At 40.6% G+C, this 17,732-nt stretch overlaps 2 protein-coding genes across 2 annotated transcripts in view; both read left to right on the top strand.

Moving 5' to 3' along the window:
• The window catches only part of unc79 (UNC-79 domain-containing protein), a 384,753-nt gene that overhangs the window by 302,342 nt on the left and 64,679 nt on the right, over positions 1–17,732 (top strand). The window contains 3 exon segments of the mRNA XM_080272838.1: positions 6,944–7,058; positions 10,229–10,354; positions 15,681–15,821. Coding sequence (XP_080128964.1) covers positions 6,944–7,058; positions 10,229–10,354; positions 15,681–15,821 — 382 coding nt within the window.
• Positions 1,710–2,702, top strand: LOC145400240 (dynein regulatory complex protein 9). The gene has a single exon (XM_080272751.1). It carries the CDS (start codon positions 1,710–1,712, stop codon positions 2,700–2,702), a length of 993 nt encoding a protein of 330 aa, XP_080128877.1.

The following is a 17,732-nucleotide window of genomic DNA, read 5'->3' as shown; positions in this document are numbered from 1 at the left end:
TAGGTAAGGCTAAGTTGTTTGGTTAGGTAAGGTTAGATTGTTCAGTTGGCTTAGGTCAGGTTATTTTAGGATGTTAGGTTAGGATAGGTTACTGCTAAACAAATAATGGAAATGATACACAAATATATTTTCCCAGCTGGGACATTTATCACAGGGACTTCTGTTCAAGGGGCCTTTTACTCTTCATATATTGTAATGTACTGTAGTGTACAGCATACAGCAGAGTCAGTTTAGGTATGTACAGTGCACATTAATGTTGTACGATTGTAGTGTTGTATAGCTGTAATGCTATACAGTATAGAACTCAGTCTCTATAGTATACTGAAAATAATACACATTATTATGTAGTAATAGTAATGTTCATTACAGTGCTGCTGCACAGCCTGTAGTAGTAGTTGTGCAGGTAATAAAGTGAGTAATGTTTTCTGCTCACTCTGTACTTCCCAAAATGACATACATTTCATACATTTCATTCCAGTGTGAGAAGGCCAGTCCTCCGTTTTTGTTTTGAGTTCTTGTCAGCTGAGACACTGTGTCTTCAAACATGATGTTTGGTTGAAGCTTCTAGGCAAAAATGCATCCTTCATTGTGATTGGCCAAAGATATCATCAGCTCTGCAGGGAAAAATTCCCCCAAACACAGCGAATTCTCCTCCAACCTTAGCTAATGATCACTGTATGCTGGTGGGAGAAATGTCAGTACAGTACATAGCAAAACTTTGACCCTTGTACGGTGGCAGTGCCCTTACTGTGGCCTTAAGGGGACCTGTTAATACATACCCAGTACACCCCCTGGACTTTTTTTTTTTTTTTTTTCAGTGCACATACTCTTTAAAAAACACAATAAACTTACTCTTTTGAAATTCCTTTGGATAACTTACCCTGTATATTTTTGGAAATCTGGAATTCAGATTTTGGGAACTGAAATGTATAAGCAAACTGCTTGTTAAAAGTTCCATTGCTACCTATGGTGCTTATTTGTCATTTTCCCTGATTTACAGTTTCAGCTGTTTAGAGAAAGATGTGATATTTTGGAACACATCCCTGACTTAAAAACAAGGAGTGCCTGATACTGTACTTTTCACATCTTATTTTCTTAAGAAACATTAACTGTAGATCTGTTTTGGAGAACATTATATATTGGTTCTGTTTGTAAGATCAGTATACAGGACAGTATATTGTACAGTCAGTAATGTATTGATTCTTATGGAATTATGTAAGTTTACCCTTGCCCTAACATCATTTTCTCTGAAGTACAGCTGTTGCCAGAGTAATGTTTACCTGTTGTCATGGAAACCACTCATCATATCAACTGCTCATAGTTTTTCCTCTCAGTGGAAGATAAATAATAATTTTGACTGCTTCTTGATGAGTTTTATGAAAAGAATAATTACCAGACAATTATTAGAAACAGTGATTGTGTAGTATGAGGATAAATGTATAGTGTGCATAACATTAGAGTTCTTATGGGAAGGAGAGAAATAGAGTATCTTAATTCCTCCCATCCATATTGAAACAAGAGAGAGAGTGGTTAAAATTGTTATTAGCACTTTGATTGCTTGTGATAGTGATAAATTGATTCTGCATGCCATATGATGAGCTTGTGATAGTAATGTATTGATTGTATGCTTTTGAACAAGCTTAGGATTGTTGTAAATTAGGTGGAAAAGGAAAAGATTCAGATTGAGAGGGTGACCAAAAGTGAAGGAGATGCAACTTAAGAAAAGGAGTGCAGTAGGATTTAGCCAGTTGACCCAACGAGCTCAGCTGAGTGTTTGTGTGGTACGGTCACTGCTGCCAAGCCAGCCCCTCCAGGTTGGCCTGGACGAGGAGGATCCTGGTGGTGAGGATGACAGCGGCCCTAGGACCCACAGTCTCACTCTGCGGAAGCTACATGAAGACCTGGACTACCTTGAGGGGGTGCTGGGAGACCTTACCCAAGAGCTGGCCACCTCTTACACCTTCACCCGTTTGGAGCAGAGTGTGACTATGGAGCAGGAAGAGCAGCGCAAGAAGGCAGAGTTCATTGCACTGTTCCAAGGACAGAAATGGAAGGCGCGACACCGTGAAAAGAGTCAGCGTCTGCAGGGGCTTCAGCAGGTTCTGCAATCAGTGAGAGAGGACACACAAGCGCTGGTACAAGATAAAGATTGTGAAATTGCAGAGTTGCTGGCGGCCATCAAAGAGGCACAGCATCTTAACCCACAGAGGGAGCAGTATGAGCAAAGGCTGGCAGAGGTGCAGGTGGAGAATCTGCACTTCCACATGGAGCAGGAGGAGAGGCAAGTGTGTCGGGACATTGCCAGGGTGGGGCGAGAGATGCCACAAGAACTCAGGGTACATGATGCCCTCACAGCCTTCCTCAAGGAATCATGTGCCCACTTGGAGGCCCAGATCACTGAGTGGGAGGACAAGTTCTCCCAGGATACCCAAGACAAAGCTGAGGAGGTGGGCAGGTGGGAGGAGGAGGTACAAAGCAGGAGGAAGGAACTGGAAGAGATAATGGAGCGATGTGAGGAATACTGGGAGGTGGTACTGCGCTACCGGGAAGAACAGGAAGAGGAAGAGCGGCAACGAGCAGAAGAGGAGCAGAGACATAGGGCCGCAGCCAAGATACAAGCATGGTGGCGTGGCTACACTGTAAGGCGTGGTATGTCTGCACTTCGGAAGAAACTTAAAAAAGCAAAGGGTGCAAAGAAGTAGACTTCAGGAAAAGAGGAGAAAGGGAAGGAGAAAGAAAGTAAAGGATGAGTGATTAAGAGAGAGAAGAAGTAGCTTGATGAAAAATACAGATAAAAAGGAGAAACAAAAGAGATATAAGAGATGGTGTTTTTACTTGAAAAAAGAAAGATGCAATTTGGAGGAGGAAAAAAAAAAGGAGATAAAAATGGAGATAAAATTGTGTATTGCAAGAAATAAGAAAAATGTAGTAAATGTAAGTGAAAAAGATTAAGAAATGAAGAGGAACGAAGATGGATAAAGTACAATAGAGAGTTTATGTGAAATGGATACGGAATTCTGTAGGTTGGAATGGCAAAAGCCTCATGATCCAAGGCCATAGACAGTAATAGTGGTTGTTGTTGTTGTGTAACCCCAGTCTGTCTGATCAAGAAGATCCATCAACCACAGGCAAGCAGTTGCCCCTGCAAGGGCATCCAGTGTAGTGAACCAATGTTTCTGTGCGGAAGACAGTGCCTCACCACATGAGGTGCAGGGATTAGTGTGAAGATTTGGTTTCTAGATGGATGCCACATTTCTGTCTCACCATTGTGTTAACAGGGGCAACATAGTAGGTTCCTCATCACCCTACATTTGGTTAAATGGTTACCACCTAGAGTTGTATTTGTGAAATAATTTGGCTTGTCACTTGGTGTAGACCCACCAGAAATGGAAAGAAGAGTAATAAAAAGTGACAGCAAGGATGGGAGAAATAGGGTGAGAGAAGAGCAGATGCAGAAAAAGAATGACAGGAAGAAGTAGGTGTGATGGGCACCCCCACCTACAACCAAGACAGTAGTACACAGTGAACTGAAAAATAGGGAAGATAAACATGGTGCAAGAGAATAAAAACTATTTATTTTTACAAACTGAACAAAGAAGAAGAATAACAGAATTATGGAATAATGGGAGAGGAAATGAAATAGGAAAATCACACAGATAACATTAAACATATCCAAATTAAATGTGATGGAGTAAAATTTGAAAGGAGAAATAAAAATGAAAACTTGAAATAAAATTGCAGTAATAAGATAAGGAGGGCAATGAAATGGCGGGGGACAGGCTGTCATGGAGGCGATTTGTTTGTGGCCATCCTTTCCTGGGTTAAGGTGTCTGGCAGTGGATAGATAGATTGATAGATAAGATATGGAAAGAAAAAGTGAAAAAAGGTGGGAAGAGAATAGTATATGCTACCATAGGTCATTTAGCATGGACAATCACCATCAAGTGAACAAGGCTGACACATGCAAGCATGAACAAAGTTTAAAAAAAAAAAAAGAAAGAAAGAACACAGAATGCAAAAGAAGAGTAACCAGAGAAGGGGGATTGTTGAATGCAAAAAAAGAAAATAATAAATATATTAAACAAACTGTGTAACAGATAAGATCATTCACTAAATTTAGGGTGGAAAAGACATGGCCCAGAAAGGTTGAAATCCTTGGGTTGATTGGAGGTAATTACAAAATAGCACACAAGGACAAGAAAGTTCTTGTGGTGCACCACTTTCTTTGTACATTATTTATGTTTTCTTAAGTTAATTCCATTGTAAGGTACAGAAATATTGTCACCCAAAGTTTATTGCTGTCTCAAAAGATTATGTGGATACTCCTTCAGTTTACAGCACCAGATTAGTAGAAAAAGGTGTGATATTTTGGAACACATCTCTAACATATACCTGTAGTGGGATACCCAGGTGTCTGGCCACTGGGGTGGGGGTGGGTGGGGGTAGTTTGGCATATGTATATGTATGCATGTATTTAACTATTTGTTTTCTATTGTATTAGAACTAAGCTGATGTTTTCCCCCCACTAGTGATATAATTGTCCAGCCTCGTTTTGAAAGCATAGATATTCTTTGCACAAACCACATTTTCATCCAAACTATTTTATTTTGTTGCACTTCTGTTTGGAATGCTATATTTTCTTACACCACCCGAGTAAGTTGGTATCTGTTATTTAAAGCACTGTCCTCGTGTTCCGGCCTCATGCTTTATGATACAGTATAATCTTTTCCGTAAATGGTCTCTATATTGTGCTTACACTTGTACATCATTATCATATCTCCTCTTTTGCCTTCGTTCCAGTAGTGTAGTCAGTTTCAGCTTTTCCAGTCTCTCTTCATACTTCAAATCCCTTAAGCTTGTTATCATTTTTGTAGTCACTCTTTGCACTTTCTCTAATTTATTTATATGTTTCTTTAAGTGGAGAGACCACACCACAACAGCATATTCCAGTCTCAGTCTTACCATTGTCATTATCAGTTTACCTAGCATTTCCTCACTCATAATTAAATCCTGTTCTTATGTTCATCAGTTCATTATATGCTCCACTAGTTATCTTATTTATATGCATCTCTGGCAATAATCCCGGCTATTTTATTGCACCCAAATCTTTCCTTTGAGTAGCTTTGGTGATATCTTTGCTTCCCATTTTGTAATCCCAGTTTGGTCTTCTCCTACTTATGCCCATCTCAGTTTCATTACTCTTATGAGTGTTATAATCAGTCATCCATAACTGACTCCATTTATTTAGTTGATCTAAATCTTCCTGCAGCTCTGTACAGCAATTTTCTTTTACAATTTTCTTCATGATTTTTGCATCATCACAAATATATTTATATATGACTGAACTTCACTGGGCATATCATTTACATATATCAGGAACATACTGGGGGCCAAAACCATTTCTTAAGGCACTCCACTTATCGTTTTCTTCCGCTGAAAACTTGTCTCTGGTCATAGTTCCCATTTACATATGTCACAATTATTTTCTAATTTCCAAATCAACCTCTCATGTGGTACTGTATCAGACACTGCCCGGAAATTCAAATAAATACAATCCATCCACCAATCTCATCCCTGTACCACATTACTAAACCTGTCATAAAAACTCAGCAAGTTTGCGATACATGAAGTACCTTCTTTGAAACCAAATTGCCTCGAGTACTCAAAATGAGCAACTAATCTCTTTCTTTTGATTTTTCACACAATTTACAAATAATACTCTATAGTTTAATGGGTCTTTCCTGCTGCAGTGCAGCATGCTCGAAATTTTCAAGAAGACCAGGCTCCGGTGCTCCGCCCAGCCAACAAAAGCTTCACTCTGTGATAGGTCGTGTGACATCAGCGCCAGCCAAGCGCTGATTCGCCGCCCGACCAAGTCTCCTGCCCACCAAACCATTCAAGTGCACACCCTTAGACCGTGAACAGTGACAGCATGAACAATAACCTTTTTTATGATATGACCATGGCCAACGTACCCCCTCCCTGTCCCACTACCATCACCCAACATAATGCTGCGGCACCTGGCAGGGAAATAAAAGAAAAGGAAGAACCTAAGTTATGCAGATAAACTGGAAATGTGAAACTTATAGACAATGGAGAGACCAAGCGAAGTGTGGGGAACAAATATAACATCAGTGAATCAACTGTGAGGGGTATTTATAAGAATCATGATCACATCATAAAACATGCTCATTTTTGGACTATTGTATGGTAATATGTGGTACAAAATGGGTATCTTAGGGGTAAAGATTGAGGTCATGGCACCAATTAGAATTATTTCCATAAGTTCTTCAATTCGGCTATCACGGTTTCGGCTATAGCGCAGCCATAGCAGGACCAATTGGGAGTGATAGCCGAGGGTTGAGTGTATGTTACTCAAACATACTGTATATGTTACTCACTCAAAATTTTCCTCATATAACAATTATTAAATGTCCTAGTTTCCAGTACTCATAAAGACTTAAATTGCACAAATTTAGCATAACTTGAACTGAACAGAGAATATCTCACAGTGATTGGTAAATGCTACAATATAGTAGTCTAAACTTTATAAAAAAAAAAAAAAAAAAAAAAAAAAAAATTTATATTCTTCATGTGTATGCCTTAAAGTGACTTAATTATTTCATTACAATATTGTGATTGATCCACAACTTTTTACAAACTCATCCATATTGATATTTATGGTTCTTACTCATTTAATTCTCAGCATACCAAATTGCAAGTCATGGGTTTAGGGGACCCCTATAGCTTTGCTACTGCTGATATATAACAATCTATGCCTGTTTACAGTTTTGAACTAGTGTGGGTTTTGCTTTGTCATTCACTTATCCATAACTCTATCACTGTGAGAGGTCTCTGACTAATTTTAGTGATATTTTTGGAATATATCCCTGACTTGTAATGACGACTGTGTGTAATCCAATGATGTTTTGTATATGTACAGGTCCAAGTGAGGTGTGTCCGGGAAAGGGTCTGGGGTGGGGGCGCAGCTCTAACAAGCATGTGGCTAGTGAGAGTGAGGAGGAGGCCCCACCTGCCACAAAGGACACATACAGGTGGTAAGTAAAGTGTTTTTATTTTCATTTTTTTCATTTCATTTTTGAAGGCACCAACATATTTGCATGCGCTGGCCTTAGTCACTTAATGACAGCACTCCATGCTGCTTGATCTCTGGCAGCCTCCCTGTTCAGTCCTTTAACCCTGAGATCACACTTAATGACCTTGTCCCAGGTCTTTTTTGGTCTGCCCCTCGCAACCCCACCTGTAATATTAATGCTTCTCACTTTCTGCACCCAGTTATCATCCCCCACCCTCTCCACATACCCAAAGCACCTCAGTCTATCTCTCCTCATCACAACACCAATACACTCCAGTCCCATCCTATCTCTCAGCTCTTTCATCATAAATCTAGCCCGTCGAGGCCTTACACTCAGGGACACACCGCACATCCACCTAATCATTGTCACTTCTCTAAGTTGTAGCCTGGGAATATCCTCTTTATTGCCGAGGTGTCACTACCATACAACATTACACTCCTAACACATGCTGCATACAAAAATTCCGTAGCATGTAGAGAGAGCCCTCTCAATGTCAGGAGAGGCAACAGCTCCGTGAAGTTTTTCCAACCACTCCTTACCCTAGCCACAGAGCTAGCTCCAGCCCTGCCTCCAGCACATAACATGTCTCCCAAATAACTCTTTCTCACACTCAAGAGACTCGCCAGCAAGTTTAGTCCTTTCACGCCTGACAATTTCCAGTTGCACTCTCCAATACACCCCACACAAAAAATCAGTACTGTCTCGCAATCTACCCCTAATACCACTACATCTCTTGTGCACCCACTTATCACAAACACTGCATGAGATGGAATTACTTCCCATGCCCTTGTGGCAAATTGCACATGGCCTATCTCCCTCTTTTTTTGACATATTTTATAATTATCATTAGGTGGATACCTGAAACTTGGAGTGGGTGGTCACAAACATATGAGGGATTTCAGAGTGCTGAGTCATCCCCAACTCGGTCCTATATCATTGCATGCTGGTTACCATATTTCTAATAGTCATGGGTTATTTTTACTCCCATGTCGAACTGTGAGATACGTTAATGGCATATACAGTAGGTTCGCACAGTGCGCGTCATCACAGTGCGTGATTCGCATTGTGCGCGAGTAACCAAAAATCATAACCAAATATCCTTGAATGCGCGAGTTTACCGCACAGAACGCGAGGCAGAGGCAAGGAGTGGCTCAAAAATGCCATTTTCTGTTAGTGCACGACCACCCCTCACACAGCGCGTCACGTGTCGTCAAGTTGATGCGCAGAATTTCCCAGGCATTCTACTGTTGAGGATGAAGAGGATGCAATGTCAGAAGTGTCAGCATTGGACTTTGAAGGGTTTATGGCCGAAGTGAGTGACTTTGATGCTCCTGGGGAAGGTGCTCAAGAGGAGTCTGTGGAGGGAAGTGTTGGTGTGGTGGGAGGTGGGTGGGGAGTGCGGCGCTGTAAGTGTTGCCCCGCCTCGGAACCCCTGTTGTTTAAGGTCATCAGGCCTGTTGTCTACTGTTGTTAAGGTGACTACCCATATTTTTGTTATTGTAGCTATAGCTTTAGTACAATGTCTGAGAAATATGACCTTTATTATGTCTCTAAGGGCCAAAAAATGTCCAGGTATGAGGGGGTACCACCCATATGTAATTATTCCCATAAGATTATGTATTCCCAGTACGCGAATTCCCAGTGCGCGAGGTCGTGGATCGCCCAATCTTTTGCGCACTGTGCGAGCCTACTGTAGTTTTATAAGTTACTGCAAGTGACAGTGCATAACATAGTGTAAATAAAACAGAAATGTAAATAATGTAAATAAAACAGAAAATGTAAATAGAAATATAAATAATTAGTAATATAAGAATATGAGTATAAATACTTGGAGTAATGACAGAGAAAGTGAAAGCTTCGCTTTACGCTAGTTTACTGAAAGAAAAAGTGAATGCTTGGAGTGAAAATAAACTACTAGTACTGCAGGAAACTTTTGGATAAATGTTGTATATATAAAGAAGTGTATAAAGTTCTAGGAATATAAAGTGTGAGTGTGTTTGTGAATAATAAATCCGCCTCAGAATACCAGCGCGGAATGAGCACAGGTGGAAAGCTCGTACACGCTCATAATTTACATTGCTTTCACAGTGTGTTTTTTTTTTTTTTTTTTTTTTTTTTTTTTTTTTTTTAATATGGATTCCAAACTACTTGAAATTCATAGAATAGTGTTTGTAGTGATAATATCAGACAGTGGTAACCATATTACGGGATATCAGGAAGTGTAAAGTAGAGACTTCGTTACCCAACTTCAGAAGTCTCCACAAATCCTACGGTAGAGGATGAAGGCTCAACAAGCATCCCAGGAGAAAGCTGAAGGTATGTACCACAAGCATATGTAATTATAATATTCTAGGACTAATAACTGATTTTTGGCAAATATTTTTAAAAAGTCAGTTGGAGCGCGATTATCTCCGCGGGACGGGCACGGTGTGTTTCCGACATCCCCGCGGTTCAGGGGTTAATTTAAGGTCAACACCTTTAGCACTCCAAAATAAAATATGCTACCAGTGTGAATGAGTTGAGAATGATTCTTTGAACCATCTCACTGGGTATTCTGTTGTTAGTTCTCCCAACTTTTACATTTTTTTTTCTCTCTCTCTCTCTCTCTTTTATTCTACACCACCCCATATTTAGATGAGGAAAAAAGTCATCATAGTAATGATGAGGATGGTGATGATGATGAAGATGATGATGATGATGATAATTTTGATGATGTCAGTGGTGAGGATGATGAGGATGTACTACCTCCTGAGTGTGCTAATTTCTTTTATCTATCAAACTTTTCCAGTATACACTTACACTTACTGAACTTGTCTCTCATTTCCATTTCTTCACCTTTTATCGTGCCACAGGTCTGAGGATAACAACCTGTCTTCTCTGCAAATATAATCTGGTGGTCTGCTTTCTATTTCAGTCATACACACTGACATACTACTGCACCACTGCCTGCTCTCCATTTATCTCTCCACCCACTATCATGCCACAAGTCGAGGGTAACAACCTGTCATCCTTAGCTGCATGTTTTAATTTGTTGGAAAATATTGGTGCTTTCCCTCATAGTGACACAATCTGACACATTATTGAGCCACTGTCTTATCAGCATATATCTCCCTACCTTTATTGTACCACAGGTCTGAGGGTAATGACTTGTCTTCCCTGCGGAGTGGTATCACCAACAGCAACTCCCAGGCTCCCCCTCCTCCCACTTCCACCAAACAGTCCTCCCTTAGGGTCGGTGATGACTGCATGCTTTACAGGTATGGTGTCATATCTACAGGTATGTACAGTTGGGCAAGTAGAAAGTGCGAAAAAATATTGGAGTATATGGAGACATTTGGCAGTTTCCTGTAGTAAGCCCATGTATCTTTATGAATGAATCACCCAGAACCTGGAGCTTGTGTCAGGTGGAATGTGACTGGCAGAACTTTTCAGTGGTGGTGAAGCAAATATCTCATCATATTATGTGGAAAGCTAATATGTGGTAGAAAACAATTTATATAGAATACTACAGTACAGTATTTAATGAACGAACGTGGAGTATAAAAGAGTAATAAACGTTAGCAATCTGTAAAACATAGCTGGCAACATAGCACAGAAGACCAGCATGTCAGCTGGCAGTTTCATTTATCCATGATCTCTGAAGCTGCTCAAATGAAGTCCAGTGAATCATACTAGAAGATGTTAACATCTAACAAAGAGAACCGGCAATGCTTTCTTTAACGAATCTAATAATGATCTTCTATTTCATCAATTTCTAGAGTAATTAACCTCTGTGACACAAGATATCTGAAAAAATGCATCGGCAGTAACTTAATATTAAACTCTTTGTTGCCTTATTACCTTTTATCTCAATATGATATATTGAAATAGGAAGAGAGAAGACTGCACTTGGCCAGAAATACCTTGTAGCGCAAGAGAGGAGATAGAGAGGTGGGACAGCAAGCATGAGGGAAAAAGCAGGAAAGCAGGGACAGCTGACGAGTGGAAAGGGATTGGCTTATGACTGAAGGGGCGTTAAAACCCTTTAATTATCGCCCACATCTCTGCAGGCAATACCCCCCTATGGGGTTCATCACATCTTAAATGCACTGCATTAGAAACGCAGAAATATACAGTAGTCAGATAATCAGTAACATTCATATATTATGAGATGGTTACCTTAAAATTCTTCCCAGCAGCTCCACTCAATTACTTTCACATCCATGAGGTGCATACAAAATCGTTTTGTAACATCAAACAGGGACTAGGTGACCAAATATCCATTTTTCATATGCAATACCTAACCAACACTGATCCCTCCTCCACAATGTTTGGAGGAGAGGGTGGGAAAGAGACAGAGATGAAGACAGTGAAATGAAGAGGTCACCAAATGGGTAACTACCTGTAGTGCCAATCAACATTGGCAGCCATGGGGTTGTTCCCTCATTTAAATATGTAATTAAATTGCTTGATGCTAGTCAGTCTCCGGATTGAAATTATTAAGCCCCGTCCACACTATCAATCTATCTATGTCTATCTGTCTATCTATCTATATCTGTCTGTATCTATTTCTATCTATCTATCTATCCATATCTATCTGTCTGTCTGTCTCTATCTATCTGTCTATCTGTAAACAGGTATATACAAAATGTTTAGGCCAATATTGTTAATGTTTTTTTTAGCCCTACAAGGAAAATTTACCACAGGAACTGTTGCGTCCCACAGTGAAGGAGTGGAAGGTCTGAAGCAGGAGAAAACAGCCCCAGTTGAAAACGGCCCTCACCAAAGCGGACCCACTCAAACCAAAACGGCTCCACCCTATGACCAAAACGGCCCCACCCTATGACCAAAACGGCCCCACCCTATGACCTGAATTTGCAACTCTTCTGCAGCAGATTTTCATATAAATGCCCCCTCATTGACAAGTTCAGACCACAGGGCCAATTTGATCTCACAGATATGATCTGCTGTTATTAGGTTAGGTTAGGTTAGGTTTTGGTTTACTTGGCAACACTGCAGTATGCACAAAATATGAATACAAGATGTCATAGGGTGGGGCCATTTTGGTTTAAGTGGGGCCTTTCTGGTGAAAGCCGTTTTCAACTGGGGCTGTTTTCTCTCGAAACCGGGAGGTCCTGAGGAGGAGGCCTCTCATCGTTCAGAATCACGTGGCGTCACTACCTGACCACCTTTTAGATGTGATTCCCAGCAATGGTCACTGGACAAGACATTGGGTTAAATTAAAGTGGCAGACTTATTTTGATATAGTAATTTCATCCAATGATGTATTGTTTTCATGCAATAATATATTCGTTTATATAGTTATCTGAATAAAACAGTAATATTATTTATTTGTCGCATATAGAGCTGTGTTATTTTGAAGAGAACATTATAATGTTATGAGGAGTGAGTATTTTGTCAGAGGAAATAAACATATTTTAAATTATTTTGATTTTGTTCCATGCCTACCAGTAATGAGATATGTTAAAGTTGAAACGTTATCAGCTTTAGAGACAAATATATGTTAGGCAAAAACAAACCCTTATACCTGTAATTGATTACCATGCCATCCCTGTATTCATTTTCACTTCATTAGAAAGCAGGTCCTATGGAATGATTGCTATGAATTTTCTTGGACAAGGTAAAAGGAGATAAAACCATCATGAGATATATGTTGGAATCAGCACCGTGCTCATCTCGCAGCTATATTGCACAGGGTAAACATCGTGGCAGTCGATAGTGAATTCCAGTAAGTTATTCACAAATAAACTGTGTAACATATCAAAGCAAGCATGTGATCTTAAAGTCCCATCCACACTATGGGGCTGTGCCTGCTGGGCACAAGTGATAAGCCTGTCATTGAACACTTTGTGGCAACTTTGACGGGCAAACCAGCAGACAACCAGTGCCGTTAGTTGAACAAAATCACCAGACTCTTTCCTGTGGTTTGACGCCAGGCATGGGTCAATGACCCTGCCATCCTCAAGAAGATACATCTGGGTCTTTAACCAGATTGTTTTTCTGCACCCTCTCATTTATTTTCTTTTTTACAATTGCAATGATTAATATGCTATTCTGAACTTTTTTTATTTGTTTCAACTGTGTTGCTCATGGTGATACCGCAATCAAGTGCTGCCGACCACCTACTGACTATTGGCCGACTTTACTGCCTGACCGCCTATTCAGCAGTGTGGACAACATCACAGTCATGCCCAACAGACTGTGCCCGATGAGGGCCCAGTCCTACAGTCTCTGCCTGATAGTGTGAAAGGGGCTTAACAACTTCATTTCGGAGACTGACTAGCATCAAGCAATATAATTACATATTTAATTGAGGGGACAACCCTGCTTCTGCCATTGTTCACTGACACTAGTTACCCATTTAGTGACCTGTTCATTTCACTGTCTTCATCTCTGTCTCTTTCCCACCCTCTCCTCCAAAGATTGTGGAGGAGGGATCAGTGTTGGTTAGGTGTTGCATATTAAAAATGGATATTTGGTCACCTAGTCCCTGTTTGATGTTACAAAACGATGTTGCATGCACTGCATGGTTGTGAAAGTAATTAAGTGGAGCTGCTGGGAAGAATTTTAAGGTAACCATCTCATAATATATAAATGTTACTGATTATCTGACTATTTTCTTGCATTTCCAATGCAGTGATTTTATACTAAGATGAACTCCATGGGGGTTATTGCCTTCAGAAACGTGGGCTATAGTTAAAGGGTTTTGACGCCCCTTTGGTCCAAAGTCCACCCATTTTACGTCTTCAGCTGTCCCTCCTTTCGTTCTTTTTCCCTCATGCTTGCTGTGCCCCCCTCTCTACCTCTTTCTTCCTTGTGATACAAGGTCTTTCTGGCCTAGCGCAGTCTTCTTTTTCCTATTTCAGTATGTTATAGAGAGAAGAAATAAAAGGTAATTATGAAACAATAAATTTATTATTAATTTACTGCCTACTCATTTTAATAGAAATCATGTCTCATTGGACGTATTAACCCTAGAAACTGATGAAATATAATGTCAATATTAGATTTGTTAAAGAACGCATGCCTGTTCTCTTCGTCAGAGGTCAACATTTATTAGTCTGATTTACAGGCTTCGTTTCAGCAGCTTCAAAGATCATGAATAAACAAAACTAGCAGCTGACATGCTGCTCTTCTGTACTGTGCTGCCATTTGTGTTTTACAGATTGCTAACGCCCATTATTCTATTAAGACTTCACGTTTGTTCATTAAATGCTGTAGCATTCTCTGCACATTGTATCCTACAACTTATTATTTATTAACCTTCATTTACATACATGATGATGAGAATGTTTGCGTCACCACCACTCAAAGTTCAGCCAATCACGTTCCACCTGACACAGCCTCTAGACTGAGTGTTTAATTCATAAAGATATGTTGGCTTACCACAGGAAACTGCCAGATGTTGCCATATACAGGTCTCCCTCGTTTTACGATTGGTATGCGTTCCTAGAATGGCAATCATAAACCAAAATATCGTAAAGCGAAATTAAGGTTTAATGGGAAAAATAGGGGTGTGTTCCTGGACTCATGTATAAGGAAGCCAAGACCCATACAAGTGATCTAATATGCAGTAATAATGATGATGTTTTATGTATTGTAGTGCATCTGAATCACATACGTATGTACATTTGCAAACATAAAGACATGAAATAGCAAAAATAGCATGAAATACAGCTGTACTTTACTGTAATGTATTGTTATGTACCCTCCTACTGTACTGTAGCTCCGTCCACCCTTAGTCGGGCCCCCCCGAGGCTGGAGGACGTAATGCCTTAATGTCTCCGATGCTAGGAGACATCCTAGGCCAAAGCCCATCACTTGTCAACACAAGAGGTGGAAAGGGAGGAAGCAGGGGTGGTGGAGGTTTGGGTGGCAGGGGTGCATGAATCAGGAGAATGAGAGGTGGTGGAGGTGGAGGTTTGGGCGGGTATGCCATGCAACTCTCAGCTGATCTGCCTGTGAGCACGGGATTTCCACATGTCCAGTCGTAAATGCGAGGGAGCTCAATTGTAAAATGAACACTTGGTACTAAAGAATAAGGATCGTAAATGCGAAATATCGTAAAACGATACAGCGTAAAACGAGGGAGACCTGTACTCCAATATTTTTTCATACTTTCTACTTGCCCAACTGTACAGTACATGCAAGTTTGTGTGTGTGCGTATGTGTGTGGGGGGGGATGTGTGTGTGTGGGGGGGTTGTATGTGTGTGTGTGGGGGGGTGTATGTGTGTGTGGGGGGGGGTATGTGTGTGTGTGTGTGTGTGCATATATAACATATAAGGCTTGAAGGAGACATTCCTTTTTCACATTTAGAAGGCTTAGTGATGTTGATGGAGCAGAGAATTGTGAGGGTTTGTATGATGTCTGTATAATGGGTATGTGGCCAATTTCACTAGGCAACCTATTAATCCAGCAGTTATATTTTTGTGTTTCCTGTTTTTGTACCTTACCCATTGTATATGCTGAAGGAAAATGAGTTTTAGATGATAATGATTTGAAGTTGGTGCATCTGCTGCTGCTGATGATGATAATGAGGATGATGAGGATAATAATGATGTCTTTACTATCCCTCTGTCCAGGTGCATGGAGTGTGGTGAAGCCCTTGAACAATTTTCCAATGATGACTTGGGTATGTGTATTATTATCCTGTCCACATTTGTCTACCGTCAGCCAAGCCTCGCTGCACCTCTTCTCCCCAGGATGCTTAAGACTGTGGCAAGGTGAGAGAGAGAGAGAGAGAGAGAGAGAGTCATTAGCCTGTTCAGACATGCTGCCCAGTACAGGACAGTAATCACTTCTCTTATGCAGACCCCATTTTCTTGGATTCCATTTGTGCAATGCCCATATGCTGTCCCGAAATTCAGCAGAGTGCCCAGTAACTGTGGTAGAAATCATTAAGGTAGTTCAGAAAACCTGCACAGTGACATTTGCACTGCCATCTTGGCCACCATCTTGCATGTCACTTCCACCTTAATCATGCATACAGCCATAACTGCCCTGCTGTTGATATGCCCTGCCAGAAGCTCTTGCTTCAATAATACAGTGTTTGTGTATTCATTGTACCCTGCCAGTGACTTTTTGTAGCCTGTGTATGTATGTCACCAGTGTCGCTGTGTTAATGACATTTTCTAGGTTAGTGTCCTGTTTGCATCTCCAGTGGTACTGTACTGTGCACTGCCAGTGACTTGTGCTAGCCTGCCACTGTATGCTTTGCCATGGTGCCGTCTCCCCCTTCATTGTCTAAAGGGAGCCATAAGCCTTTCAAATTGGTGATCCAATAAAGAAATGCTAGGGCACTTGAACAACATGAGAGGGTTGTTAATATTGCTGATACCTTTTATGTTTGTGAATCAACAGTTTGAATGGTGAGGGTTGGGGGGAAAGAGGGTTTATTGAAGAGTCTTGTGTTTTTCAGCAGCCTCTTGGAGTTAAACAAGATCAGTGGTTGTTAACAAAATGTTAATTAAAACTGAGAAGATTCTGATGAACTTTATCTCGAGTCAGCTTGAGCAAATTCTCACAGTAGACAACAATATTAGAGGGTGTAAAGCTAAGGATGTCTCTTTATGAATGGCACATATGAGTGTAAAAAGTCCTCCTCTAGTTAGTGCAAGCAAAGTGTGGTTTGAAGTTTGTGCATGGGAAAAGTTGATCTGGGCCAGAATACATGGTGAGGCAGGTATTTGCTAGTCATATTGCTGCTGACTGTTTTCCTTCCAAGCTTTGGAGTGCATTAGAGAAAGGGGGTTATGAGGTAAGTTAAGTGTTTTGGAAATGTCAACCTTCCTCATCATTCAGGAGAAAAGAGCACCCAGGGTTTTAAAGGCATGCTAGGAACACTTTCCTCTTCTGTTGGCATTCATTGCAACAGGTGACTGCAAACTATGACCAGTGATGGTCCACCAGTTTGCCTAATTTAGGTCACTTGTGGATGTCAGTTTGGAGAGGGTAGTGATACACTGGATTTTCAGTCATAAACATTGGGCAATTGCTTCATTTATCACATCTAAATTTAACAACATGCACTTACCCACTACAGTGGCCTATTGTAAACAGCAGAAGTTGCTATTCAAGATTGTCCTAACTCCTGATAACTCATCCAGCTCATGTAGTTGACTGCAACCCATTTGTTGAGCTTCCCTTCAAAGTTTCTTCATCTCTAAGAATTCTTGTATACTCATTCCAAGTTCTTTTGTAATCTTCCTTTGTCCTGTTGTAGCCTTTCTTTCTTCATTTGTTCCATGCTGCATCCCTCTCTCTTTTTGCTGTCATACACTTTCTGTTGAACCAGTCCTTTTTCCAGTTTTCTCTCCCACTTGCTCTTGGCCCATACTTTTCCGCACCCAAGTTGTAAAAGCCTAAAAAGATATCCCACTTCTCCTGCACCTCTCTTGTTTCACTGAATTCTCTCCAATCCACTTCCTCGAAAAATTTCCCCAATTCTGTAAAGTTTGCTTTCCCAAACTTGTATCTACCACGCCTGTATTGTTCATCTCTTGGTGCCACATTCCCTTCTGTCATTTGAGACTCAGTCACTACCTGATCACCTTTTCCTATAGGACACAGATATTTCAGAGATTCATTTATGTCAGGTTCTTTGGTTAGCAGTAAATCTAGTCTTGCTGGTGTAT

The sequence above is a fragment of the Coenobita brevimanus genome, chromosome 51 (genome assembly GCF_032717465.1).
Source record: "Coenobita brevimanus isolate Jiangsu-jjx chromosome 51, ASM3271746v2, whole genome shotgun sequence".
Lineage (NCBI taxonomy): Eukaryota > Metazoa > Arthropoda > Malacostraca > Decapoda > Coenobitidae > Coenobita > Coenobita brevimanus.
Note: the sequence above shows the minus strand (reverse complement) of the source record. Positions and strands in the feature narration are given on the sequence as shown.

Coding starts and splice junctions, on each gene's coding strand:
- LOC145400240 (XM_080272751.1), top strand. CDS start 1,710: ATGCAACTTAAGAAAAGGAGTGCAGTAGGATTTAGCCAGTTGACCCAA.